General features: G+C 44.1%; 1 protein-coding gene and 1 pseudogene across 8 annotated transcripts in view; both read right to left on the bottom strand.

The window, feature by feature from the left end:
- RBM33 (RNA binding motif protein 33) overlaps nucleotides 1–27,782 on the bottom strand; it is a 133,238-nt gene that overhangs the window by 31,578 nt on the left and 73,878 nt on the right. For 6 of the 8 annotated variants that reach the window (XM_034639915.1, XM_034639899.1, XM_034639907.1 and 3 more), the window contains 5 exons: nucleotides 10,869–11,001; nucleotides 10,134–10,477; nucleotides 8,638–8,925; nucleotides 6,616–6,903; nucleotides 3,184–3,819 (listed from right to left, as the gene is read on the bottom strand). In XM_034639915.1, coding sequence (XP_034495806.1) covers nucleotides 3,184–3,819; nucleotides 6,616–6,903; nucleotides 8,638–8,925; nucleotides 10,134–10,477; nucleotides 10,869–11,001 — 1,689 coding nt within the window. The remainder of the gene's footprint in view (nucleotides 1–3,183; nucleotides 3,820–6,615; nucleotides 6,904–8,637; nucleotides 8,926–10,133; nucleotides 10,478–10,868; nucleotides 11,002–27,782) is intronic. The other 2 variants (XM_034639932.1, XM_034639941.1) reach the window with 1 other exon arrangement.
- On the bottom strand, nucleotides 12,284–26,317 carry LOC117795410 (annotated as a pseudogene).

The raw sequence follows: 27,782 nt of genomic DNA, 5'->3' as shown, positions 1-27,782 counted from the left end.
GACACTCATGGAGTGCCTTCCACGTGCCAGAAGGCTCACTGACTCTGTCCCACAACTACTTTATAGCCCTGTCCACTGCCTGGGGACTGGGGTTCAGAGAAACGATGGATAACACACGCCCATCCAAAATGCGGGTCCTCCTCACACAGAGCCACGGTTTCCACCACATCGCGCCACCACGGACGGACGGATGGACGGACGGACAGAAGCGCTCGGTCCTGCCGAGGGACGGCTTCAACAGCTACCATTGGAGAAAGGGAATTTCGCAACAACCAATGACGAAGACGACGCTAACAGAGAGCCCCCGCAAAGCTGAAGAACCACTCTTCGAGCTTTCCCACGCCGCTGCTCGCCATGACTGTGAGAACCAATGCCAACAAAGAATTTGTATTAAATTCTTTTTGAAAACACTTCCTACGCCCGTGATGCATTAGCCATAACAAAGAAAAATGATATAAAAGGACGAGAAATTCCCTTAGGATGATTAGGGTGAATTAAAATCACTTAGAAATAAAATAATAAAAGAGAAGACTAAAAATACAACTACTGTCTTAAGACTCAGGCTCCTTCACATTTTAAAAAACCCAATTTAATAAAACCCAAAGATAAATTATCTGATTATAAATAATGAAAGATGGAAAATAACAAAAGAGAACTCTGTATTGATTCACAATCGCCTCACAGGTAAAAGTACACCAAGAGAATCCAAATTAAATTTTAAGGTACTTCCAGAATAAGAGTTCCAAGACTTTCTTACCCATTTGACGGACACCTATCTGAGCTGTGATCTTCACCAGGCCACTCTCTAGCATGACACTGTGCACTGCCATGGTCCTGTGTCCTCTCTGGAGACCAAACAGTAGAACTAGAGGCGGCTACTGAATGGAAAGAATAATCTAATTGCATATATTTGATGCCAGTTTAGATTAGAAAAAAGTAAAGGGAACAAAACTGACTCTCTCCAGAGGCAATCTCTCTAGGAAACCTCATAAATACAACATTCTGTGCCTTTGTACTAATAGGATGTATAGAAGTCCAGGGCTCACAACAAAAGACAAGAACATGAAGAGACAATGAGATGCTTTTATTCCATTAGTAATTATAAACCTGAAATGCATAAATAATATTTTGCATGGGTGTGACGTGCTAAGCCCGTCAGAGCCTTACAGGGGTGCTGGCTGAGCCCCAGGCCACGGCCCACAGAGGAAAGAGGGAGGGCCAGCAGGGGCAGAAACAACAGTCAGGAGAAATGTGAGCTCATTTAGCACCTAACAAAAGAGTTTCCTCTTTGTATCACCCACACAATTATTAATCAGCTTTCTTAAAAACAGTCCCTATCCACACAAAAAAACCCAAAGCCTCTAGGGAAATACTATTTTTTCCGGTTCAGAGACAGACACACAAGGGACATTTATCCTCTGATAAGTGGAAAGCTGCCAAGATGCTACTGTAGGACTTGCTGGTTAGAGAACTTAAGAACTCAAAAGAAAGCTAAAAAGTTGTTCCAAACTTTGGCAAGTAACTATTTTCACGTAGCATTCCTCTGTTGTTTCTCTGTGTATTGTAAAATTACACAGCATAATTCTGGACTACAACCTTGTAAAAAATACATCGCCCCCAACCCCGACTGGAGAAAAAAACAACAAAAATTTAAGTAGATAAATTCTTTTAAAGGAGAGGTGCTTATTAGTTTGAAAGCTGCGCCCTACACCCCCAGCCCACGAGAGGCCCTCACTTTACACCAGCCACACCACACACAGCACCAACCAGGAATGCCACGGGAAAAGGGCTACTCCCAATCGTGGCCCCGTGGCCCCATGGCCCCTCCTCCTAAGTTTTTAACTCAAGTAAAAAAAATGAGACCTTGACAAAGTCTCCCTAAAACAAGGTCAAAACAGAACACCAGAGATACCATGAAACTGCCTAATGCTTGGGTTCTGGCCTGAAGAAAACAAACGCACACAATGATAAAACACAATGACGTGATAGAGGCCATCTGCTTATCCACACTCTGAATCACGACGAATGGAGGTGAGAAAAAACAGATTTGAAAAACCAGCACTGGGTTTGTTAAAGATGGAATTTCCTACTCATATTATTCTATCAAAATTTTTCTTATCGCACACGAGAAAGTCACACTTTTAGTCTACAGACCTAGAAATAAAAACAATAAAACTCAACTCGTGAAACCACCAGTGAGGAGCCGTTCCTAGGCTGGCACAGCCGCGCCCCTCTGCACCCCTCCCCAGAGGCGTGGCGAGCCCCGGCGGTAGGGCCGCTCTGGTCCGGCAGGCCTGCTCTAACAGCCCGCATCTGCAGTTCCTCCCTTCCTTCTGCAACGTGCAGCACAGACAGCGCACGAGGGGCAGCGCGGCCCGTCCCGACGCAGAGCCAGACCGCGGGGCACCTGCGGCAGGACTCGCCGCCATCCACACTGGAGAGCAAGAGCACACGGCCGGGGAAGCAGGTACGGATGCTAGAGAGCGCTCCCCGACGGAGAGCCGTCTGCAGGGGGAGTCTCTGCGGCAACTGTGTTTACTCTGAGTACAGGACCATCCAAACCGCAGTGACTGCGCCTCACTAAAACTGATCTAGAAGGGGCACCGTCCAAAAGGAAAGAAAGGAGGCGCGCTCCACTTCTGAAAGCATATGGTCAGATCATACATGATTTCACTTTAGAATTCCGTTAATCCTTTCGTGTTTTCCACCAGGGGAGATTAGCCTGAAAAGAGAAGACAGGAAACAGCCTCCGAAACAATGCTGCTTGAAGGGAGCCACGCCACAGCCACGCTCGCCCCCACCCACAGGTGCTCCCTGAATCTAACGCTACACACAACAGATTACTTGTTTTGTGGTAAAGGAAATTTTATTTTTAAAACAAACTTGATGTTCTATCACAAATTATCTACAAGAATAAGCTAAAACTGAGAAACATCTAATTGGGGGACTGTCACATGGTCTTTCACGAAGACTCAAGACAGACAACTGAAACAACACAGGTCTCAGTCGGAAGAGAATCTAAATGACAACTCTCGTCACCGACTGCAAGCACGGAGAGGCTGGACCCCAGGACGGTAACAGAGGCGATTCTGACTTCCCTTTCTTCAGAACCCTTCTCTGGGAATTAGGACATTCTGAGTGAAGCACAGATTCCAAGAGGCACCAGTTACCTCGTCAACTTACCCCTCCTGACAACTTAATCACCCTGACCTTGGAGCTGACGTGTGGCCCATCTCCGCCACCGCTGTTTGCCCGGTGCATGACAGTCCTTTTCGCGCCAGGCTTGGCGTCCGGGGGCCGGCCCTGGAGGGACGCCACTCGAGCGGTCTGTGAGGGGGGTGGCGGCCCCTCCCCGTCCGCAGGTTTTACCTGCAGGACTTTGTGCTGAGCTGGACTCTGAGGTACGGTTCTGGCCTGTCTCAAATGTTTCAATGGTTTCATCTGTTGTCCTTGATACTGCAAGTTAGCACCAGATGGCACAAAATTTGATGTTTTGGGCTGAACATTTGAAACAGTGACATCTTGGTTTTTCACGAGAAGTCTGTTTTTCACATTTTGTCTGACCTGGGCGCCTGGGAAGGGTAACAGTGGGTTTCCATTGGTGGGCGACGGCGAGGCCACCGGCCGCTCCTGCTCTGCCGCGGCGGGGGGCAGGTGCAGTTGCTGCTGCTGGGCCAGCCTCTCGAGAAGCTCCTTCTTCCTTGCGCCCGCCTGCTGCTGCCGGCGCAGCTCCTTCTGCTTGAGGATCTCTTCCCGGAGCCGCTTCTGTTCTTCGATCTTCAAGCGATACAGCCTCGTTTCTTCGTCTTCGTCAGGAAACTGCAAGAGAACACATGTCTGCTTTACTGCGGAGGGGGAGGAGGCGAGAGTGGCCGACCTGGTCGAGCGCAACGGACTGAGAACATGCACCTTCCAAAAACGCTCAGTTCAGGATGGGCAAGAAGCCATTCAACATCTGCGTATAGACTTTAAGTGTAACTCCCTCCTCTGGGGAGGGGGAAAAAATTACACACAGCTAAAGCTCATTTGGAAAATCTTATCAGAATATTAAAAACTATTGAAATAATGTAAATTTCCACTCATTTACAAGTTTGAAACCAATTAAACTATTCATTTAAGATATCAAAATATGTTTCGAATTGAAACAGCAACAGTGGGGAGACCGAGCTGCCACAGAGGTTTTATCTGGCTCTTCTCTGACGAACCAACAAAAGGTGGGTATAAATGACCTGAAAGGGCCTGATTAGAACTATTGATTTTTCGTACAGAATTTTCAGCCTGATCTCAAACTCATTTGTCACAGAATAATTGGTTATAATGAACAGCACAAGTCAATCTCTCTGACCTTGAACTCATGCACTCTCCACAGAATCAAAATGCTGCCAATTGCAGTATTCGAATATTAATGGTATATAAGGAAAGCCTTTAATATGCCAGCCCCAAACCACTCTGAAAGTCTGCCCAAAAAATCTTTGAGAAAATTAGTAACTTTATAAAAAGCATCCCATGAGGAAAGTTTATTAAAAGTTAAACATTTCGTTAAGAATTATAATAATTTTCTTAAAAAAAAAAAATCGCAGCTACCGTCATCCAAGGATCCTCTACAAAAGAACATAATAGGATTTAATCTCTCTACAATTCAGCTAATAACAAATAAACCTTAAGAATTAGGAATTAAGACCAAAAGACAGCTGAGGAGTCCGTGGGTGCTCCTAGAACCCATGCAATTGACCTACGGGACAGAGTCGGGCCTCATCAGGACTTGCCTGGCGTTTCAGAAGCCATTCCAACCAATTTGGTTATCTATCTTCAAAGTCTACAACACATCTACAGCAAACCTAAAGGCAGATGAGCGCTCAAGTAGGAATCCAGAGCAAGACAAGCGTTAAAGGGAGGAAAGACCAACAGAAGGATGTGGATAATAGCTCAAAGGCGCTGGGGCTAGCCGGGCTTTCAGGGAGAGGCAGACTTCTGAGGGAAGCATGCAAGTCCAGAGCACCTGCTGTCTCAACACAGGAATAATTCACATTCACCAAGGATTCTCCCCAAGCAATCAAGAAAGAATTAAACTATGTTCAAATACACAGGAAGAAATACTTGTACACAGATCTGTCCTTTGTGGTATCATTACCAATTGGGTGAATTTAAGAAAATAAACCATGTTTACCCAAGCCAAACAAATACAAGACTTCTTAAAAAGTAGAACGGTCTCACTCTTGGTCCCACCGCATGTGTCCACAGAATGACAAGTGAATACATGAAAACAGTCAACTTACACTACGGCTCCCTGCAAGTCTCACTTCAGAAACAAAGCACCTGCTGGGTGCCACAGAAAACGTCCCCCAGAAGCGGGCCTCAACTGCTGTGAAGAGAACAGCCCGAAGTGGCCCGTGCTGAGCTTAAAGCTTACTCCGCTCAGTTCTGTCAGTGTGACTAGAGATATATAAATCAAGTCACTTAATTTTTCTGAGCCAAATGAGGTTACACATGCAAGGAGCTGCTAGCTATTGGGACTACAAGCAGGATAAAATTTTTAGCAAACACTTCTTTTTATAAACTACCCGGAACCACGTTATAAATCTACCTAATTTTTTCATACATTGACCTTAAAACCAAGAAACTCACCCTTTCTTCTAATATGATCTTAGTAAATATTAACTCTATAGTTTTACTTTGTGTTTACCTCCTCATGTGGCAACACTTCAATGCTACAAGAATTTAGTAGGAAAACCTGGGCACCTGGGTGGTGCCGTCGGTTCCACATCCGACTCCGGATTTTGGCTCAGTTTGTGATACCAGGATCGTGAGATCCAGCCCTGTGTGGGGCTCCACACTCAGCAAGGAGTCTGCCGGGATTCTCTCTCCCTCTCCCTCTCCCTCTGCCCCTCCCCTCCACACACTCTCTAAAAAACGAATAAATCTATCTTAAAAAAAAAAATTTATTAGGAAAATCTGACCCCACCCCCAAATTTCAATGGAAAGATAAGTGATTAAGAAAACGTGACTTATTCTTTCACACCTATATTACCTAAGGAAGTTCTTCACGCTCATATTTTCATTATATTATGTTAATAAATGACACTAACTTACTATATACATTCCACGTAGTTTTTAAAAATACTGGTCTTCCACATACTCGTCTTTTCCCACATCCCAGACACTAAAGGCCACTGCTAGCAATGGTGGACCCTTCCCAGGGCGTGTTACTAACCTATGGACAGCAGACTCCCATTCTTGGTCAGAACCTACATCTCACAGATACTACTCAACTGCTGCATCTGTATGTCTAGGGAGCAGCCTGGGATGGAACCCCCATCGCATGGAAGCATCAGGCAAACAGATCCGATCATCTGCTCTCCCCCACCCCCAGGAGACAACACGTTCGACAGCACCAGTTACAACTGCAAAATACAGAAACACTGTCTGACATCACAAACCCATGAGGATGAAAGTGTGTCTCACGTGGACATGGCTGTTAGGTTCAAAGAAGGATCCGGTTAGAAATAAGTGAAGATTTTATGAAAAACTCACTGGACCAGAGTACGCTAAGAGGTACAAGTTGATTATAAGGCTTCCTGTTTGAGATCAAATATTTTTTAATCAAAACAGTCTTACCTCTGGTTCTGTTTTTGCCTCCTCTTTGGGCTGAACCACAGGGCTGACTGGCTTGACTTTGGCTTCACTCTTGCCCTGTGCGCCCCTGGGCCCACCCCCTGGCCTCGTGGGCGGTGACGTGCTGGCAACAGGTTTTCCTGGAGCTGCGGGCGTGGAAGAGCAGCGGCTGCTACTCATCTCCATAACGTGCGACGGTGCTATGGGCAACTCGCGCAGGTTACTGTTTCTTGGAGCAGTTGGCTGCATTGGCTGCATTGGCCGTTTGGTTACATTCTGAGACGTTGTATTCTATCATAAGAAGAAATTCGAATTACAACAGGATACTTCGGAGAAAGAACACAAAAAGGCACATATTATTAGATAAAAATATTGTAAAAAGCATTTTAATCAGTAAGTGACTTCTCCTTCTGGGGTGCAGGTAACTTTCCCATGGTGAACACTTTTTTTTCATGCATGAATGTTCCTGCTCTATGGGGCAGCACACGCTACTGCTGAGGGAAGGACTGGTCAAGGTTATCCTACTTGCCTACAGACAAGGCTCCTCTTAAAGGGAAATTACACCAGGGGACCGCAGTTGGTACCTGAGTATGGGGACTGACATTTCTAACAGAACTCATAGGGCCAACAAAGGATTACTGGCACCACTTTTCCTGGGCTCCCTAAATTTAAGGTGCACCAAGAAAAGAATCAAGCAGTAAGTCAGTGTCCTAAGAAAGCTATACCCTGCCAGAAAAACATGCTCAAAGGTTTTACCCGAGAGGAAATTCTTAGTCACTCTCATCCCCTGGACTCTTCTTTATTTTTTATTTTATTTTATTTTTTTTTTTTAAAGATTTTATTTATTTGACAGAGATAGAGACAGCCAGCGAGAGAGGGAACACAAGCAGGGGGAGTGGGAGAGGAAGAAGCAGGCTCACAGCAGAAGAGCCTGATGTGGGTCGATCCCACAACGCCGGGATCACGCCCTGAGCCGAAGGCAGACGCTCAACCGCTGTGCCACCCAGGCGCCCCATCCCCTGGACTCTTAACAGAGACCCAAAAGCTGGAGGAGTTTACAGGTAGGAGGGATGGCTGGGAGAGGCCTGAGCTCTGAGAGCACCGGGTCAGTATTTAAGGGCACAAGGCAGGGGCTGTATCTGCCACTGCTGTAACAAAATGAAACCTCAGTAACAATGCACCTCTCCGAAAGTCCCTCCTCATTTCTTCTATCATGTTAGTCTCAATGCTACTTTAAGAAAGAAAGAGGCTGGTGTGAGAAAAATTGAAATTAAAAGTAGCTAAGTGGCATGCTTAAAGCTGCGGGTCAAAGGGACAATACTAAAAGGAAAACCCAAGTGCCTGCCCTTGGCCCAAAGCTCTAACCGTGAGCCTCTTTAAGGAGTTATTAATGGAGGACAAGGCAATAGCAATGACTACTATCGTGTGTTTGTGGAGCAATGCACACTTCCGAGTTTCCGTCAACGGGTACCTGAGCCCGTACCCTCACAACTAAATGCACTGTTAACCCCCCACCATTAAATACAGGCTTCAGGAAGGCAGGAAATTGGTCTCTCTTGTTCACTGGTGCATTCCCAGGAACTGGAATGGTGCCTAGCAACAGAGGCTAGTCAGACAATTCTGCCTGAATTCATTTACTTATTGATTCAGAGCCCAAGGAGAAAGAGACACCCTAGCCAGCAAAAAGCAAGCTACTGGCAAAGGCAGAGTGCCCACCACCCACAACTACTTGATGAAATTACGCGTCCACGAACAACACCATCCATCACTATGAAAATACCTAGATACACGCAAGGTGAGGAAGTACAGAATATCAACGCAGTCTTTTAGGCACAAACAGGGCTTCATTAATTTCTGTGGTCAAGAATACCCGTTTCCCAAGCAGTTTTTTAAACATACACTAACTTTAGAGAAACGTACCATACACGTTTCAGTCATTAAATCAGAAATGGAAAATATTCCAGCTCCCAGGTCTGCTCCTTAGTCCCGTGCCCTCCGAGCCCCCCCCCCCAGTAAGACACTCACATGCCTCAGCCCCTGGCGCTGGGGGCACTGCATCCGGCCGCTGCTGGGCGGAGGCTGGGCCGTCTGCACGTGAGGCCTGAACTGCGGCTGCGACATGGGCATGAGCGGCGGAGGCGGGACGGAGAGGTGGTGGTGGTGCTGGTGCTGCGGCTGGTGCGGAGGCTGTGGGGGTGGCTGGTGCTGCGGGGGCGGCTGGAGCGGGGGCTGGTGCTGCGGCTGGAGCGGGGGCTGCTGCTGGGGCTGGGGCTGAGGCTGGTGCGGAGGGGGCAGTGGCGGGTGCAGGGGCCCCTTCCGTGCCAGAAGAAAGAGAAACAACAGTTTATAAATGTAGATACTTGTGACGTTCCAATTTGGCCATCCCCTTAAAACCAACACCAGAAACTTGAAGTGGTGCTAAAATTCATTTAGAATTTGCAGTTTTTAAAAAGCCAAAAGCTATGCTCGTGCATTTTGTATTTGCCCTAAGTCCTCTTAACCCCCAAATCCAGGGATTTGTTCTAAGGAAACAACTAAGGGTGCAAACAAACACGACGTCAAGGATTCTAATACCAAGTACTGAAACCAATAAACATGTCCAAAGAGCAGTGGCCGCCGTAAAACACACACTTGTGCGGCACTTTTTAAGTGATGCAGTGAGAGGGAATTCTTGAACAGGAGATCCCGCTACATTAACAAGAGCACGGCGACGAGGATGCACTAGGACAACTGGGGAAACCATGCAAGCACCCAAATCCTGGTGGTGACCGTTCCTAGACGATGGGATTTCTCAATTTCCTTTTTAAATACTCAAATACTTCTGCAAAGGAAATGTATTCATATTTTTTAATACAAAAAAATGAAGACACATTTTATGCTACTTTATCACCCAAAATAATTTTTTTTTTTAATTTCCACAGTCCACGTGTTTTTAAATAGTTGATTCAAGTATACCATCCTTCTGTATCTTACCAGTAAGCTTAAATCTGAGCAGTATCACATGGGGCAAGAAGGATCTCCCAGAAGCTCCAGGCCCCCCATAAAATACAACCTACAGCAGAGGGCACTCAAATCTTTCAAACAACGGGGTAACAGCAACTCCGTTTTCTCCTCCATGCATACAATCTTTCTGCTACATTTTGCAGGAACATTATTTGACAAAGAACGTTACTTCCATTCGTGAACACTTCCAGAATCTTCCAATGATGAGCAAAGGTATTATCAAAACATGTCCTAACTTTATTAGCAGTACCACCAAAAAAACTGAATACTGAATTTTTTCATTTCCCCCAAACTGACAATCACTTTTTTCTATTTTTCCTACCATATCAGGGAGAAAAACAATATTGTCAAGAAAGTTGCCTTTAAGCAGTAGCACATTTAAGACTAAGCCCTTATTCTTTACATCATCTCCACATTCTAGAAGACTCAGAGAGCAACAGGAAACTTCATTTTACGAAACACAAAGACCCAAAGCTCCAGGTGCACGCCTCCTCCCCGCAGCCCGCCAAAATGCATACCTGCAGATTAGGCTGGGCATGGGCGGGCAGAAACGGCTGTCCCGGACCAGGCAGGAAGGGCTGCCGAGGAGGGATGAAAGGCCGCGTGGCCGCTGAGCCTGGCTGGCTGAAGTGAAGGATCCCCACTGGACCTGGCGGCTGGAGGGTAGGCCTGACGGGCCTCTCTCTCGGAAACACGGGCTGCTGTCCCTGCTGATTGAACGCTGGTCCAGGCTGAGTGAACGGTAAGGGACTAGGAGTGGGCACTGGGTGAGTGCTGCTAAGAAGCGTGGGGGGCGGTGGCGGCGGAGGGGGGCTTCGCTGTTCCAGAAAGAGATGACTCGGGAACCTTGGTTCACCTGAAACTGAACAGTGGTGCAACATTACCCTCAGCTTGTACACAACATGCCTGCCGCACAACAGCTGTTTTATGAACCATCTTACCAGAAACAAGAACTACAAGTGGTGGGCAGGTGTGATGTCCGAAAAGAATCCTACATTTTACAACTTATTTCTAGATTGTCTCATTACTCATTTTCTATGGAGCAAGGACTGCCTCCCTTTGTATGAGAGTCTCACACTGCAGCTATCAACAATGTCCAATTTTAGCATCTGAAATGACAGGAAGTGCTCTGGTACAAAAAACTGACACTCTTTACAAAAATCTACTGGAAGCTCAATTCGATCTAAAACATGAATGTGTTCAGGCACATCACCCAATATGACTTGGTTCTGGGAGCCTGCACCAGTCTTTACCTCCTAAGAAGAAAGGGTCTCGCTCCTGTGGCGGCGGCGGGGCCCTCCACTGGTCCTGGAGAGGAAGTCGTGGGGGCTGGCTGAAATTGCTGGGAACAGGCCCAGGCGTGTGCTGCGGGAACTCTGGAGGGCCCTACGGAACAACGGGAAAACAAGATGAGAGGCAGAGTAGTCTGCCATTTCCAGACATGGATACATACGTGCTTCCCACCTGAAAACATCAAGGAACTGCCTTCCATAGCCAACCCCCCCCCGATTATATAACCAGATGTTACAAAGTAAGTGATCCTACTATAATGAAACAGTCAACATCAAAATGCAGCATCGAAACACGGATTCCATTTTCTAACATCACTATAGCAGAACAAGAACATTATTTTTTTTTTAAAGATTTTATTTATTTATGTAACAGAGAGACAGCCAGCGAGAGAGGGAACACAGCAGGGGAGTGGGAGAGGAAGCAGCAGGCTCCCAGCCAAGGAGCCCGATGTGGGGCTCGATCCCGGATCACGCCCCGAGCCGAAGGCAGAAGCCTAACGACTGCGCTACCCAGACGCCCCAAGAACATTATTTTTAAGCTTCCTGAAATCCATGCAATTATTGACCCTTCTTGCCCATTAATCTAAAAGGCTAAATGTCTACTTTCAGCGTCCTTGGCATTGATCTTCCGGAACATGCCATAATTTGCTACATTTTGAACACAACCATAAGCTACAACTATGAAGCTGCTTTATTTCTAAAGAAGAAAAAGACATTGAATGTGTCCCATCATAAACATCAGTAAGCTCTGATGAAACAGGACAATGGAAAATGTTTAAGAAACCATATTGCTATAAAAGAAATGTTTCACAGTCGGATTCCACTGCATAAGACACTTTGAACTCTTACAGATTAACATTCTTCCACTAGAACTCTATTTAGAGACAAACTAAATTACTTCATTTTTCAACTGGCCTTTTAAGTACTCGTGGAGTTCTTTAAAAGCACCACATTTGCATTTTTTTTTTGGTGAGGCATTTAAAGAAAGCCTCACCATTTTTTTTTTCACTTCTCCAGAAAGAATTCATTAATTATACAGATCATCAAAATAATTTTCTTTTAAAAACATCTTCTTTGAAACTCAGCCAGTATTTTTCAACTTTTAAAAATCACATTCCCTTCTCATGAACTTGACCCTGAGCTCATGAACACACAGCAGGAGCAGAAGTCCCATTTCACAGCCAAGAAAATGGAAACTCAGGACATTAAATAATTTGCCCATGGTGATACCATTCTATTTTCTTTCAAATTTTATTTATTTTATTATTATAATTTTTTAAGTAGGCTCCACGCCCAGCATGAAGCCCAATATGGGCCTGAACTCACGACCCTGAGATCAAGACCTGAGCCCAGACAAAGAGCTGGGCGCCCAACCAACTGAGCCTACCCAGGCGCCCCTATTTTTTTCTTAAATCAGAGATTTCAGTACTCAAGAAAAACAAGTTAAAAAGCTCCCAAAGGGTTCATTTTATTCCTGACGTGAGAATGAACCAGGGGAAGTTTCAACCCATATGATATAAATCTTATTAAAATTACTAAATGTGGGGATTTTAAAAACCAGATTTTCTCTTGAGTTAGACATGAAAATGACAGCCTACAGCCAACTCAGAATTGTGAATTCTGGACACCATCACGTCATACACAAACCTCCGTATTTCATACCTCATCCCTCTCTTGGAAAATTTTTCACTCTACACGCTGTCTCAGCCAAAATACAAAATCTCTACAGAGAAGGACTTCTCCTTAAGTCCTCGGTACAGACACTCCACTTTCTCTGCCCTACTTCGCTCTCTCGCCAGCTCCCTGTCTGGCCGGCTCATGATTTCAGGAGACCCACCCTGCACATGGCCCATGGAGGGACCCACGCGTCCCACTTCTCCACACACCGAGTTGCTGGATGAAGCTGCAATCACTGGAAGTGTGGATTTAACTTTAACTGGCCAATCAATGTCCCTTGGCAGTTTCTCATCTACTCCTGCTCAGGTGCTCCCACCACCCTCACAATGCTGTCCTCCCTAAGGCTCCTATCACATTAGGTGCTTCCTCCTCTGGGCTGACAAGGACTCCCAGTCCTCTCCCCCTACAACGCTCTCTGCATCCTGTGTCATATCTGCTTTCATTCCCCTCTATCTACACAGAACATTCTAGCATGAATAATGTGCTTGCTGCTAATTTTCACTCTATTATTACACTGGTCAGATTTTTCATTAAAAACTAGGAACGGTATGCTAAACTATAACCAGGGTTAAAAGTATTACATTACATTACATCCTGAACTTGAGTCAGCAAACTTCAGGGCTCGTAACTCATGAGCTGCATCAGTCACTTCTATGTTAATGAGTTGACCAAAAAACACAGACACAAGGGCACAGTGTCAGAAAAGAGGACAGACAGAATAAAAGGTATTTTCTGAGAAAGAGTAACCTCCGGGGTTACTTTCACTCAGTCCTTAAATCCTGTGTTGTAACAAGAGCTGGAAAGCAGCTGCATTCATTGTGAGAACCTCTTATGAACTTACAACTGTTTCACCTATTCCAACAAAGGGGAGAGCAAAGTGTAATTTCTCCACTGTCCCGAACCACTCCTGGATCAGCACTGCTCTCTCCTGCCCTAGGCAAGCCCGACCTACACTCCTTTCCTGTGAGCGACCTACAGGACCCAGTCTGCGCAGCACTCTCCCTCCGGGTCACCCACGCCCGGTCACCACCCAGTCCCAGGGAACTGCCTCTGGAGCTGGCACTCCTTCTCGCGGCTGCACGGAAGCCGGCGACCAGCAGTTTCTCCTCACCTTCTGTCCCAACTCTACTCACAACTATGGGAAGAGGAAAGAGGATCCTGACTTTTCTGTCTCGACTAAAAACCACGGCTTACTTCGTGATTTAGTATGTGAAGGCCCGATACTTTCTGCTAGTCTTCTCGCCAGGCTCACATCATGCGGTGCTTACAGAGACCTGGAAAATACTCGGTTTCTTCTGAAATTTGTCGTAAGCGATAAAATTCCACGACTGCGTTTTACTGGCCCCCATCCCTCCCCTGCTGATGAAGCCCCAGACAGGACTGGTCATGTGGCTGCAGCAACACAGCTCTTCACACCCTTTGTTTTCTCCTTCCGTTAGAGAATTAATTTCCAGTCCTCCAGAAGATAGGTTTTCTCATTACAGATAAGGCAAAATGTAACGGCAAAAGTAGACTGGCCCCCCTTCCATTATAAGTAGAGGGTCTGCTAAGTTTTGATTTTGACTTTGCCACAGGCTGAGATCCAGAAACGTATTCTCAACCCCCTTCATCTGTTTCTAAAAGGAAGCAGTTACTGAATTACAAGAATGAACTCAAAGAGGAACCACTGTGGTTCGTTTTCAATAAAAACTCCAAGCTGCCTGAGAACTAGGTACATTCCTGGGAGATTATTTTAAATATTCATAACTTCTAAAGACGTTTTTTGTATTAAACTGAAAATACATTGGGATCATAAATCTTGCCCCCTTTGGAATTCTAGTATTGTGATTTTCATCTCTTCCCAGACCTTCTTTCCTTTTACTAATTATCTACATGCTGTCTAACTGCATTTAGACACAAGTATTCAAATGTAAGAATATGTAACAAGGCCCCCCAAATCCTTTCTTCATCAGTCACTATTCAGCCAGAACCTCGGTCTTCCAGATGGTCCTCTCTCCAAAAGGCGCGGGCTAGCAGAGGCTGAGCAAACAGGTGGCAGCGCCGGCCCTCCCATCACCTAACACAGCCCCAAGCATGCAGCCGAGCCTCTCTGGGCCTCTGTTTCCTCATCTGGAAAAGGCAGACACTGATGGTGCCTGTACCTCATGGGAGAAGATGAAAGAACACGTTCAAAGTACCTACGACAGTAGCGGGCAAATAACAGAAGCGCTCCATGTTTGCTATTATTGTCCTTTGTACATGACGTTTTTGCAGACAGCATTCCATACTGTAAGCCTAACACAGAGCTGCTGACAAGTGGCCTGTCTCCTTATACACTGCAAGACAGATCAGCACAGACCCCCTTCCTGCATTCTCTCTCCTGAGTCACAGAAGGAGGCCTTCACAGATGAGCCGTCAACATCCTAGCAATTCCACCCTGTCGCAAATCCACTCCCACCGCTCTCTGCCCTTCATCTGACAGGTCCGCGAGGGGTGAGACCATGGTCTGTTTTATTCACCAATGTATTTTCATGCTTGGCACAGGGCCTGGTACACAGACATTTACATGTATTTAACAAATGCATAAACTGCCTATTTGTAATAGCAAGGAAATCCCAGCCCCACATTCGAATCTAAAGCCTGGCTGCCCACAAAGCATACAGACAGCAGACAGCTGAGTGCTCCAGGAAGGACACAGGGAGGCGGCAACAGATCACCCAGGCACTGGGCAGTGAGTCCCAGAGGCTCATGGCTAACAGACTCAGAAAAACAGAGTACACCAGGACCAAAGAGAAGCCAACATCAACAGAATCTAGTTCTCTGACTTAACTGTAGGACAGAAATCATTTTAACTTGCTTTATCATGACATAAAATACTTAGAGGAAACGTGAGATGAACGTGGACTCTTCTTCACCCTGCAACCACCCCCTATTTTTAGAGAACAGAAAATGAAGAATGAAAATTAGATGGATGGTCTGTGGGATATCCTTCCAAGGCCGCTGTTAAGGAGTAAGGCCTAGGCCAGTTTTCTTCTGGGCTGTAGGCTGAACTTTAGAATCGTAACACCCATGGGCTGCCTGGGGGGCTCAGTCGGCTAAGCGTCTGCCTTGGGCTCAGGTCATGATCCCAGGGTTCTGGGATCAAGCCCCATGTCAGGCTTCCTCTTCAGCAGGGAGCCTGCTTCTCCCTCTCCCTCTGTCCCTCTGCTCATGCTCTCTCTCAAATAAATAAAATCTTAAAAAAAAAAAAAATCATACACCTGTAAAGATGCAGGACACTCATATAAACCACACAGAAGAACTAGAGTAAAATGAAAAAACAAATAAACAAAAACCCGCTTCACTTTACTCCAATAATAGTACTTAGCAATAATCGTGCCCCACACATATGATAACAAGGCATTTTTACAGGGTCAATCCTAAAAGTAAATACAGATGAACAAGTTAGAACTATAACCCTTCAGCCAGAAAATGCTCAAGGAAAAGTAAAACATGGTAGGAGCAAGTCTGCATAATGGCAAACCTGACCATACTACCCCAACAGCATGATAAAATACATCCATAAGTAAAATGTGTGTATATGTATATATATAAATGTGTATATACACACACACACACACACACACACACCCATTTGTAAACATAAACCAAAAAGTACACAATATAAAAATAAATGCCATTTTTTGGATAGACCTATATGGCAATCTGTCCAAGTTCTAAAGATAAGGGTAGAAGTGGATGTAACATCTTGTTAATGTTGCAGGATGCTCATGAAATAGAAGTCAGTCTGTATTTATGAGGTTATTTGGCTTTCTATAAAAATTAGCCGCCCTCCTCCCCAACGAGGGCACAGACCCCTGACGCTCCCCACATGTGTGCCACATCTTCCTGAGCACCAGCCAGGCTCCGTCTCCCACCCAGTCCTGCAAGGCAATGTGGCTGGCCGTGTGGGCACGTACAGCCGACAGCACATGAGCAGAAGTGATACAGGCCAGTCCCAGACCTGGCCAGTCACAAACTCCCAGGAGTGACCCTCACCCTTTCCCCACCAGACAAGTGAACGCAGAGGTCTGTGAGGCCCAGAGAAAGTAGCCCAGAGGGCGAAGTGAGTAGAGAACACCTCGCAGTACCGAGCCTCTGAGGGCTCAGGGCTGGTCAGTCACTGCACTTCAGCGGATCCTCATGCGGGACACTCCGGGGCCATCGCCACACCCCCTTTACGTGCAGGTGCTGCAGGCCCCAGCTGTTGCAAATGCTGTCCTGGCCGATGGGTGCTGTTCCTCCAAGGCCTGCCTGTGACAGTCCAGAGCAGACAACTCTGAGGGAGGGCTTATGCTCCAGAGGCCCCCTTCCACCCGACCCCACCCCCGCCCCCAAGGATCAGGACAGGGCCAGAGACTTTGACCTGAGGCTACACAGTAGCCCAGTTCCACCCCCTTCCCATCTTGTATCCCCAGCACCCTTACCTAAGCCTGTGCCCCCAAATCCCCATCTTGGGCTGTGCCCCTGCTGATCCAAGGTTGCAGCCCACCTACTGCTGCTGCTAGCTAACTGCAAGGGACTCCTCTGCCATCTCCTTCAAACCCCAGGGATTCTGCTCACAGGATCTTCTGAGCATTTCGATATCTCATACCCAGTACACGGCGAGTAGTGGCAGAGCCTGGACTCACTCCCGGGTCACCCATCTCCACAGCACACAGTCACCCAACCGTCCTTGTTATGAACGGTTATTTCATGTTCTGTCGTCTGTCTTGCTGTTTCATTATCACATATGTATATGTAACTGGGGGAGAGTATGTGAGTGCTGGAGAGTCAAGAAAAACCAATAAATACTAAATCAAGTCTACAGTCAGACAGCCATGAAGAAATTCCATGGCTGGCCTGAATGGTAAGAGAAATTAGCAGTTCTTATCTGATCAACCTATGAGAAACAGATAAAGGAGGCCAGACCAGAGATGTTATCTACAATTTAGAAGAAAGTGCTGACTCAAGTTGAGTAAACAAGGGAATTTCTGGCTTTGGTATTTGTCCAACAGAATAAGAATGGAAACAGAGGGTTTTGCCAGTGCAACCTTGAAACCACAGGCTGACACCAGCCAGGTGTGATAACCCAACCCGGGGCAGCCAGGAGGAGGGCACTGATTATGGTGGGTCAACCAGGCCCAATGACACTGGCACTGGGGGAGCAAGAGCTTTACTGGCACCTGCATCAAATCCAACCAGAAAGAAGCCCATTTCCAAGATGCCAAATGCCTGCATAAGAGCCAGGAGGTAGGAAGATTAGAAAAAAGGGGCAGATAATACAAGATATTATTCAGAGAGAAAGTCAAAAGCTGATACATAAAATAAACCAGAGTGACAAATGTTACTTCTCTGGAGGTAGCAGATCACGACCGACACAAAGGAGAAATCATCTGGGGAAGACACGCGGGCCCCTCGTTGTGTCCACTGGCCTCAATGGATAACAGACCCCGAGAATTTGAATACTTACATGAACTTTAAAACTTCTAAGCTTTAAGATCCTAAAAGCTTGACTATCATCAGTATGGCCTTTTTGAAATAGAAATTTAACAATTAGCAGGTATCATGAAGCTCACAGTGTCATTTTCCTCACTGGTTTCTCTTTCACTCTGAACACAGAGGTCACTTTTTCTGTATTTACATAACTTAAATTCCAGCCTTAAGTGTTAGCCATGTGGAAAAGATCGCTCATTGCTTACCTAGTATAATTCTCACTTCTTCCTAAGTAGTAAAAGGGCAGCACTGCCCATCTAAAAAAACCTTAAACCTGTAACAAGGATGGTCATGTGACCAGGTCCTGGCCAACAAGACTTCGCTGGCATTGTGGGATGGGGGCTCTAGGGAGGCTCCTTACAGGCTGCCTCAGCTGGCACACAGCTTTTGTCCCCATCCTTCCTCCTCTTTTGGCCTGCAAGTTGGGCAGAAAAATATATGGGTCCCTGTAACATCACAGAACTGCTATATCAACCCAGAGCTTTCTCATTTTTATGCAAAAAATAAAGATACTTGGATTAAGTCATTGTTAACGGAGTTTTCTGTCGCATGCAGCCTCATTCACATCCTGACCCCAAACAAGTCAAGTACAACACTGTATCTTTCACAAACACAGTGCCAAGAAACAGGCACAACAGACAAGTTTCCCTTTAAGGGATGAGGAGACTCAGGTTTACAGAGTTAAAAGTGGATCAGCCCAAGTTCCACTGTCCACACAGAACTCAGGACACAAAGGCCCATTTTCAGACTCTTGCTTTATAAATTGCTCTTTCTGCCGGCACACACTGCTTTCTGCTGTGACCAATGTGTCTTCAGGTAATGCTGAATAAGCCACGGTTCCAGGCTGGCATTCCCCATCTCGGAGGCTCTCCTGATGGGAGCATTCATTTAAGAACTTCTATCATTTCACGGGTATAAAAGATAATAAATTACCAATTCCCTCTACCAAATGCACAATTATTTTAAGACTGTTCGTGAGCTGTGAATACATCACTTAACAGAACTTTCAGTACTAATTCTTCTGCCTCTTGAAAGAAAAGGCTACCTTAATCCTCTCGACTAATTGCTCTATTTTGCTTTTCTTTATATCCCTTTAAGAGTCTAAGGTAAAAAAAAATTATCATTCTTTCTCATATGATTCTATACAAACTGCACTCTCACTTGTTCCGCATCTCTTGTTAATTACATGATGTTATCTGTGTTAATCCTCCTCCGGAGGAACTGACAACTTCAACCACAAAAAAAAGAAAGATGAGAACTCTGCATAAATTGCTTAGCCCAAAGTTAATCGTATAATGCGGAGAATAAAGAGGCTCTAACAGCTATTGTATGACTTATCAGCTTCCCTAACAGGGTCACTTGGTATATTTTAATAAGACTAATTAAATAACTAAACAATGTCATTGAGACTTCATGAATCTTTCAATGAATTACAACCATCCTTTACAGCATGTTTTCATTTATTAATCTCACTTAAAATGCAAAGAACTATATAAGAGACCAACAGACACTTAAGAATGCCTCTCAGTTAATTCTGATTAAATGTGGGTTAAATGCAAAGAATAAAGACCACTAGTAACCCCTGACACAATGAAAATTATGCCCTTCTATCACAATATTAATCCTCTTATTTCGGTATTTTCATAGATCTTTTTTCTTTCAGATCGCACCTTGTTTAATACCTACATTTATTCCCTAAAAGGTACTTTGGTATTGGGAGATGCTTTCTAAACGTTCTGAAGCAGCACAACTAGGGCTAAGCACCAGCCTTCACAGATGGGGGACTGGGGTGGGGGAGGACCCCACCTGGACTTAAGTACATGAAGATAATGCTGTTGGCTCAAGCAGTGAAGCCGGAGCACGGAGTACACACTGTAACATCTTTAACTTAGTACAAAACACTGCTTTGGATGAACATACTGAAGCCTATTTATTTCTCTTATTTCATACAATGAAAACCCCTTTATCCCTGCACCTTACCCCTCCCATTGTCCTCCCCAAACAATCCCACCCAAGCACAGTAGTGGCCCTCCCAGAACAAACAGCCACTTCAGCTCTTACTGACTGTCACAATCTTAAATACAGTTCGGATCCAATCTGCCAGTTTACTCATGTGCATTTTAATACTCAGAAAAGAGAGAGGTACACCATGACTAAGAGACTTGGGGCTGCCGGGGCTGCAACCCCATCTCCTGCACACAGTTACGTGAACTTGAGCAACTGAATCTTTCCAAGACTCAGTTTCCCCACCTGTAAACTGAAGAAAACGTTACCTTCACATGGCTGTTGAACACAATCTCTGAGCAAACTCTGAGACACAGTGAACACTCAGTAACTGTCTCCTTTCCCGATGATTTGCAACCGTATGTGCTGAAGAAGACTATCTCCTCGCTCAAAAAAGGACGAAGTTAAAAACCAGATCTGCAGCTCTACCAACTGAGAGCACAGTCTGTTTAAAAATTCTCTGTGAATACACCCACCACATGACCCACAATCCCCACGCCTAGCTATTTACCGACAACTACGATAACAAAGAAAACGATGCACACGTTTATACCAACTTTATTCATGAGAGCCAAAGACTAGAAATAACCCAAATGTCCACGTAGTGAACGGACAGACTGCGGTACATCCACACAGAATAATACTTGCCAATAAAAAAGACGAGCCACTTCCAGGTGCAACATAGTGGATGAAAGAATCTCAAGAGCACCGTGGCAAGGGCAAGAAGCCAGACTCAAACCAAATATGCCACAGGAGTCCACTCACAGGACAGGATTTCAGCGACAGGAAACAGATCGTAGCTGCCAGGGGCTGGGATGGGGAGGAGTGACCACAGAAGGGCAGCACGAGGAAGCCCTCCGGGAGACAGGACTGCTCTCGACATCTAAACTGTTGTGATTACACAACTGTATGTACTTGTGAATTTTCACAGGCTTGCGCATCAAAAGGACTAAGTTGGAAAAAAAGAGTTTAAGTGTCTCGTCTTTTGGAAGAAGTACTTTGCATCCTTTATAATAAAATAGCGCCTCTTTCAAAGCTTATCTTTAAAAATGCATTTTAACACAACTACAGGTCTTCAGAGACTCCAAAGAAAATAAGAATTTAAGATGAAAATTGGTGTGCTTTGCAGGATGCATCAATAAAAACAGGCCATAAAGATGTTCTTGGCACATACAGGAGGTTCTGAGAATTTGACAATCTGTATTATAGTCGACCCTGCACTGGCTGGAATGTTACATCACAGATGGGTAACCTGCACTCGAGACTTTTAGTCTACTATTTATGAAAGGATGCAGGAAAGGTTTTCATTTCAACGTAACAGTTTTACTTAGCCAAAGATTCAACACGACAGTTTAGCACACACTTTTAGAAGGTAGCTTTATAATGTGGCCTACTGGCTGACTTACTGTATTAGAAACCTACTTCATATAATTTCAGTCGGTACTCCCGGGGCTCGGACTTATGTGTGCGGACTCCTGCCCAGCCAATCTCTACCCGGCACATACGATGTACACTGGCAGGACGGCAAGTCAAGTCAATGGGGTGCTGAATCTCATAACCACCATACTTAATAGCTGTTACCATAGTGTTTAGCTGTTCCTCTTACTGCTGCAGATGGGAATTCATTGATATGATTAAATTTGATGGTATGATAATATATGGTAATCATGATTAATCAGAAACCCACTAGCAAATGGAGGCTGTTGGGTATTATGTCACCTGCATTTTAAACTGCATTCTCTCCCTGCAAGCCTGACAATTTTTGACAGCTGGAAGGCTCTCATCCCACACTCGCCTGCTACTACTCGTAGATCTGATAAGAGGAAATGCCCATCATTCCTTCCTGATCTTAAGTGCTAATAATTACAAGGCATTGCAGGCAAGTTGTAAAAACAGTTAGGGGTTCAAAAGAAAGGCTGGAATAAAGTCTAGATTCACATCTGCAGGGGCTCTAATCAGAAAGAAATGGAATTTGAGGCAGCAGTCTCATCAAACATGATTTGCATGAAATGCCATATAAAACACATCCAGGACCTGTCAATCACCACCACCTGATACCATGCACCCGCTCCATGGGAAAAGAATGCACTCAGACCTACCTGTGAGGTGCTATTAGCGCCACAGTAAACACAAATGGAAATCTTACTGGGTTAACCTAAATAATAATGTAATTGCTAAGAAGACTAATTTAAACTTATTAGTAGTCTTTTCTTTAAATGTAATTGTTAGTTTTAATTACAACAAAAATCACTGAGAAATTACTCAGCAGCCAAAGTACTTGGTATTTAACTGGCTACCCTGAAATACCAGCCTTTACCTAGTACATCAATTCAAAATCAATGACTGAACAGGTTTCAAAATACCCTAGGTCAAGAATCTTTACAACCTGAGTTACTCAGGATTCATCCATATGCTTAAAACCAGCAATTGCGCCAAAACTTAAAACAAATTAGGTTAGCAAAATCTAAAAGCAACACTTTAAAATTATTATTAACCAACATTTTAGTGATACTTTAAGTGGGCAAACTTTAAAAACAATAAACACCTCTCTGAGGATAAATAGGTAACTAGAAAATATACTTATGGATAAAAACAAGACTTCGAACTTTACATTAGTGGCAAAAACATCAGGGACAGCCTTTGTGGAAAGGGAAACCTATCAGACTAACACAAAACAAAGAGCATTTGGAAATGAAAACAGAACTGAGACACAAAGAGAACAGCTCATGTGCAGAAAGGTGAATGAGCCTTCCCACCCCACTCCCCCACAAAAACAAAACAACAAAGAAAACTACAACTGTTCTGTGAAACTACATTCAAAGGTCTTAAGGTGAATGAGAGCATGAGGGATGGCAGGTGGTAGACGGCAAGACCGGAGGAGCACACAGACCAGACGGAGCACAGAGCGGACGCCCACCGAGCAGGCGGACGTGGAGGAAGGGACGCACCCTCACGCAGCACCTGTAACACCTAAGGGCAGACGCTTACTTCCTGTGCCATCAACTCCTGGGAGGGCTCACTGTTCAGAGAGCTGAGCCATATTTTACATTTGGCAGAGTCATTGTGATACAAAAATGAGTATGAAAAGAATTCATTCTCTGATAACGCTATCAACTGAGATATATTTTTATATGTCAAAGAAAGGTTCACAATTCAGATCTGAAAAAATAAAACAACCTGGGAATTAAAGTTTGTGATGAGAAACGTTTTAAAGTGCAGCGCTAAGAGCTGTATCCGTAGCGAAACTTACATACACAGATCTAACTCCTGGATGCAAACCTAAATCACAAAGCACTTCACCTAATTCCAAAATTGGGGGGGGGGGGCAGACACAGAGCCTGATGGGAGCGCAGAAGGGGCAACTCGATGCCAAGAGCTAAAGCAGTATTTTCCAAAAGAATCAAATCGAAGGATGCTTCTGAAACTTATTACTTTGACATTCAAATCTTTGTCTTAGAAACTCTTTATTCAATTCTCTCAATAAAATTCACCAACAGGAAATAAAAATATTAGTTCTCCTACTATATCACGCATAGCCTAGAATACCGTATTTTCACCTAAGATTTGAATTTTTGAAACAATCTTAAATAATTCTATGAAAAATAGGTTTAATATTAGGTTGCCTAGAATTCTCTGATTTTTAATTAAAAAACTAGAGGCATTACCACCTAATACAATTTCGAGGCGTACTAGTTCTCAATTAAGAATTTCTCAAGTTTTCATAAAACTGTCAAACAAAATGGATTTTTAGGAAAGTAAAGCTTGTCACTGTAGGGGAAGAGCAGGAATACCTTAGCATTAATACCAACTAGATACTAATTCCTTTAAAATTTGGAAATTTAATGGTACTTGTACTGGCTGCCTATTTTACTCTTTAGTCAGATGGGTAGAGCTGAATTTTTGTAAGTGAGCGTGATGTAATTCTCCGGAGCAAATTCACATATGTATCATTGAAAACAACAAGTAAAAAAACTAAATTACATACCCCTTCTCCCAACTACTCATTTTATGGAGGGTTCATCATGGAGTCTGTCTGAGTCAGTAGGCGTCCCTGACACACCAACAGATGTGAACTACGGAAACATACTGAGCAAAGGGAAGCTCACAACAGTCCTGTCCTTCCCCAGCCTAAGCTCCTTGAATGACTCCGTACTGCTCCTCGCATCAGTGAGGTTCTCGCTGACAGCTCAGGAGTCCCTGATGCACGTCTGCAGGTCAGCTTCCATACAGAGTCCTACTCGCCCTGTGCCCAGCAGAGCTGGCCTAGCCCTGGGCCTTGTGCACACAAAGTGCAGATCAACAGCGGGTGCATAAGTGACACAGCAAATCAGTACTGAGCGATCTTGCTATGAGACTGCAGTGAACTTCACTTTGTTCAACAGATCAGCATAATTCACACCTGTTCGTGTGCCACGGAAGTCTACTGATTCAAAAAGACCCATGATGATTCTGAAGTTTGGCTTCCTAATGCAAATGTTTTATCAGTTTGGGGGGGGGGGTCATCTTACAAGCAAACTTCAGTTTAGTGAAAGTAACAGGACAGACCCCAGGGCAGAATGCCATCAGTAAGAAATCTCCTGCTGTGTTGTTAAAACACAGCAAGACTGTCCCCACTAGTTTTATCATTTTACTCTGGTCAAAACTGGCTTCACTGAACTAGCTAGTCTGTTTTATGGTTTGGGACTAGCACTCGGCAGAAGCACTTGGCATGAAGGAGAAGCTCAACACGCTCACAAAACTACATTTACACTGACAGCAACCAAGTCCGACCTAGGAGAAAAGGAAACAATTTTATTCAATAAAGATCTGGTCTACATAAAATAACAGGAGACGGCCCAGAGTTCGTCCCCCTTCTTAATGATATTTTAGTGCACTTTTTAAAACATACCACCTCTTGTGTGTGTGTTGCTGTTTTTAATTTTTTTAAGTCATCTCTATGCTCAACGTGGGGCTCCAATTCACGACCCCAGAGCAAGAGCGGCACACTCCGCTGACTGAGCCAGCCGGGCGCCCCCACCTCTTGTGTATTTTTAAAAAACAGATTCCACACCTGATTCCCTTCTCTAAGGAGGACCGACTACAGAAGTAAGTAGAGCACTGCACTTATCTTTCTTTTTTTTTTTTTTCTTCTCTTTTTTTTTTTTTTTTTTTTTTCTTCTCTTTTTTTTTTTTTTTTTTACAGTCTTGAGGTCTTTTATTTTCTTTACACTTATCATGCCATGAATTCATAGGGAATGGGTCCCAGCAGTTCAGGCTCCTTTCCACTGGTTCTCCCAAAGTGTGCTTCTCCGCCGGGGGGGGGCGGGGGGGCGGGCAGGCTGGCGCTTCAGCTGAACCCAAGTACCTTTCTCTTTGGCTTCCTTCTTTTTCTGATCATTTTTCTTCACACGCTTCAGGAAGCTATCTCGGCTCTTCGAGTGTTTAATATGCTCAATGTGTACGTTAATTCTCTCGGCAAGAGTCTTGCCCTTGTTTGTTTACAACAATGCCAACAGCATGCTGGGTAACATTGTAGACACTTCCAGTTTTGCCATGGTAACATCTGTGGGCATTCCCTTTTGAACAATGCCCACTCCCTTGATGTCCACAACATCCCCTTCCTTAAGTTTCGCATGTACGTGGCCAAAGGAACAACTCCATGTTTTCTAAAAGGCCTAGAGAACATACAGTGGGTATCTCTCCTCTTTTCCTTTGTGTTGGTCATTTTGGCAAATTACTGGAAGATGGGGGTCCTGGCCGAAAGGAGCACTGCACTTTCAAGAGCACAGGTACACTGTAACTGCAGCTCAAGGTTCAGCATTTGGGACTTCAAAGGTACAAGAAGTGCTAGACACTGACAGATACATGAGCTGAAGAGTCTCTCCTACCGTCGCACATACGTAATTCCTATGTTGCCCAGCCACTTCCTGCCACCCATACATACTGCCCATCTCAAAAACAGTAACAGAACAGAACATCACACCTTGCAGAAACTTTTCCAAAAGCAGTTCAACAGCATTTACTACCCCCACAGTACTACATAACTTAAAAATAAGTTCACAATTTCGGGGTGCCTGGCTGCTCCATTGCTGGAGGGTGTGACTACTGGTCTCGGGGTTGTGAGTTCAAGTCCTACGTTGTGCGTTGTGTGTAGAGACTACCCGAACATAAAATCTTTTTTAAAAAAATAGTTAAGTTCAGTTTCTCAAAGAAATATTGTTTAGGGGCTCCAGGGTGGCTCAGTAAGTTAAGCGTCTGACTCTGGATTTCATGATCTAAGGTCATGATCTCAGGGTCATGGGACTGAGCCCTGTGTCGGGCTCTGTGCTTGGTGGGGAGTCTGCTGCTTTCTCTCTCTCTCCCTCTGCCCACCCCCCTTGAGCTCTCTCTCTAAAATAAATAAATAAATCTTTTTAAAAAAGAGAGCAAGAAAGAAAGAAATTTTCTTTTATTATCCCCTTATCCTCCAGGATTGTGTGGTTTGCTTCTTCTAGCATCAGATAAATTATATTTGCAGAATGGAAAAATAAAAATAGATGAAAATTACAAATTATTCTAATTTTATATTAATAAACACATTTTTATAAAAATATCAAGTACACACAACACTGTTTCATGTTTTTCTTAAACTACAACTGGTTTTCACATCAAATTTTATCCCTATAATGCAAACAAAACACAAAAACAAGTGTAATAATGATTGTTAACACAGTTGCTTACGTTTCCGAAAAACAGCAAAAAGTACTTAAAATATTAGTACTTTATAGTAACTAGCAGTTAAGCTAGTAACTAGCAGTTAAACGTCACCAGAGAAATGCATCTAACAACTAAATCGCATGTGCCTATCACTGGGCCATGCAATTAATAAACCCTGGCTGTTACAAGTGCTTTGAACAGAAAATTGTACTCAATAAACACCACCTAATTTTAAAAACCTAGTTTTTGTTAGCACTTTGTAAATAATTTAAAGGAAAATTAGTTATTATAAGGGAATAAAATCATTAAGAATCAGTTTTAGAAACCATATAATTCATAACTACAAATCAAAGACGTTTCTAAAAAATACTGTGAACCTTAAATCCAACACTGATTTTATTTCTGAATAATCATCTGACTAGACACCTAGAGCTCTCGTTAAAACCTTTCTGCTAAATGCCTTATAATAAATATGCTATCTACTTAAGTGTCAAAGCCAGGGTCAAATATATCTTGTAGATATTTCCTGAAATCAGAGATTATCCAGTCTCAACAAAACTGTATCTGTTTTACATACAAATGATACTAAAATTTTACAGTCGGATCCATTTTTTTAACACTGTAAAAAGAACATGTCCTCACTGATTAAATGAAACCAAGAACTAATGACAAATCTAACCCAAAACCCAAAAAAACCCAAAATTTATTTAAACGGATGTAACTACTTAATGGACAATTTTCTTCTAGTTAAAATGTACTGAAGAATGGACAAAGTTAAGGAAAGCATAGCAAAGTTATGGAGGGGGGAGAAACCTGTGCTTTCTTGTAAAGATATTTTTAAAGAGAAAATCTTCATTTTAAACTATAAAACCCATAGCTCATTAAGACTTTTGAGGTTTGGCTGGTTGTTTTTTTCTTAAGCAAGTAAAGATCTCTCTTTTTTTTTCTTTAAGATTAACTTATTTATTTGCGAGAGAGAGCACGGACAGGAGACCGGGGGGGGGGGGGTGTGGAGCCCAATGCTGG

The sequence above is a fragment of the Ailuropoda melanoleuca genome, chromosome 1 (genome assembly GCF_002007445.2).
Source record: "Ailuropoda melanoleuca isolate Jingjing chromosome 1, ASM200744v2, whole genome shotgun sequence".
NCBI classification, from domain to species: domain Eukaryota; kingdom Metazoa; phylum Chordata; class Mammalia; order Carnivora; family Ursidae; genus Ailuropoda; species Ailuropoda melanoleuca.
Note: the sequence above shows the minus strand (reverse complement) of the source record. Positions and strands in the feature narration are given on the sequence as shown.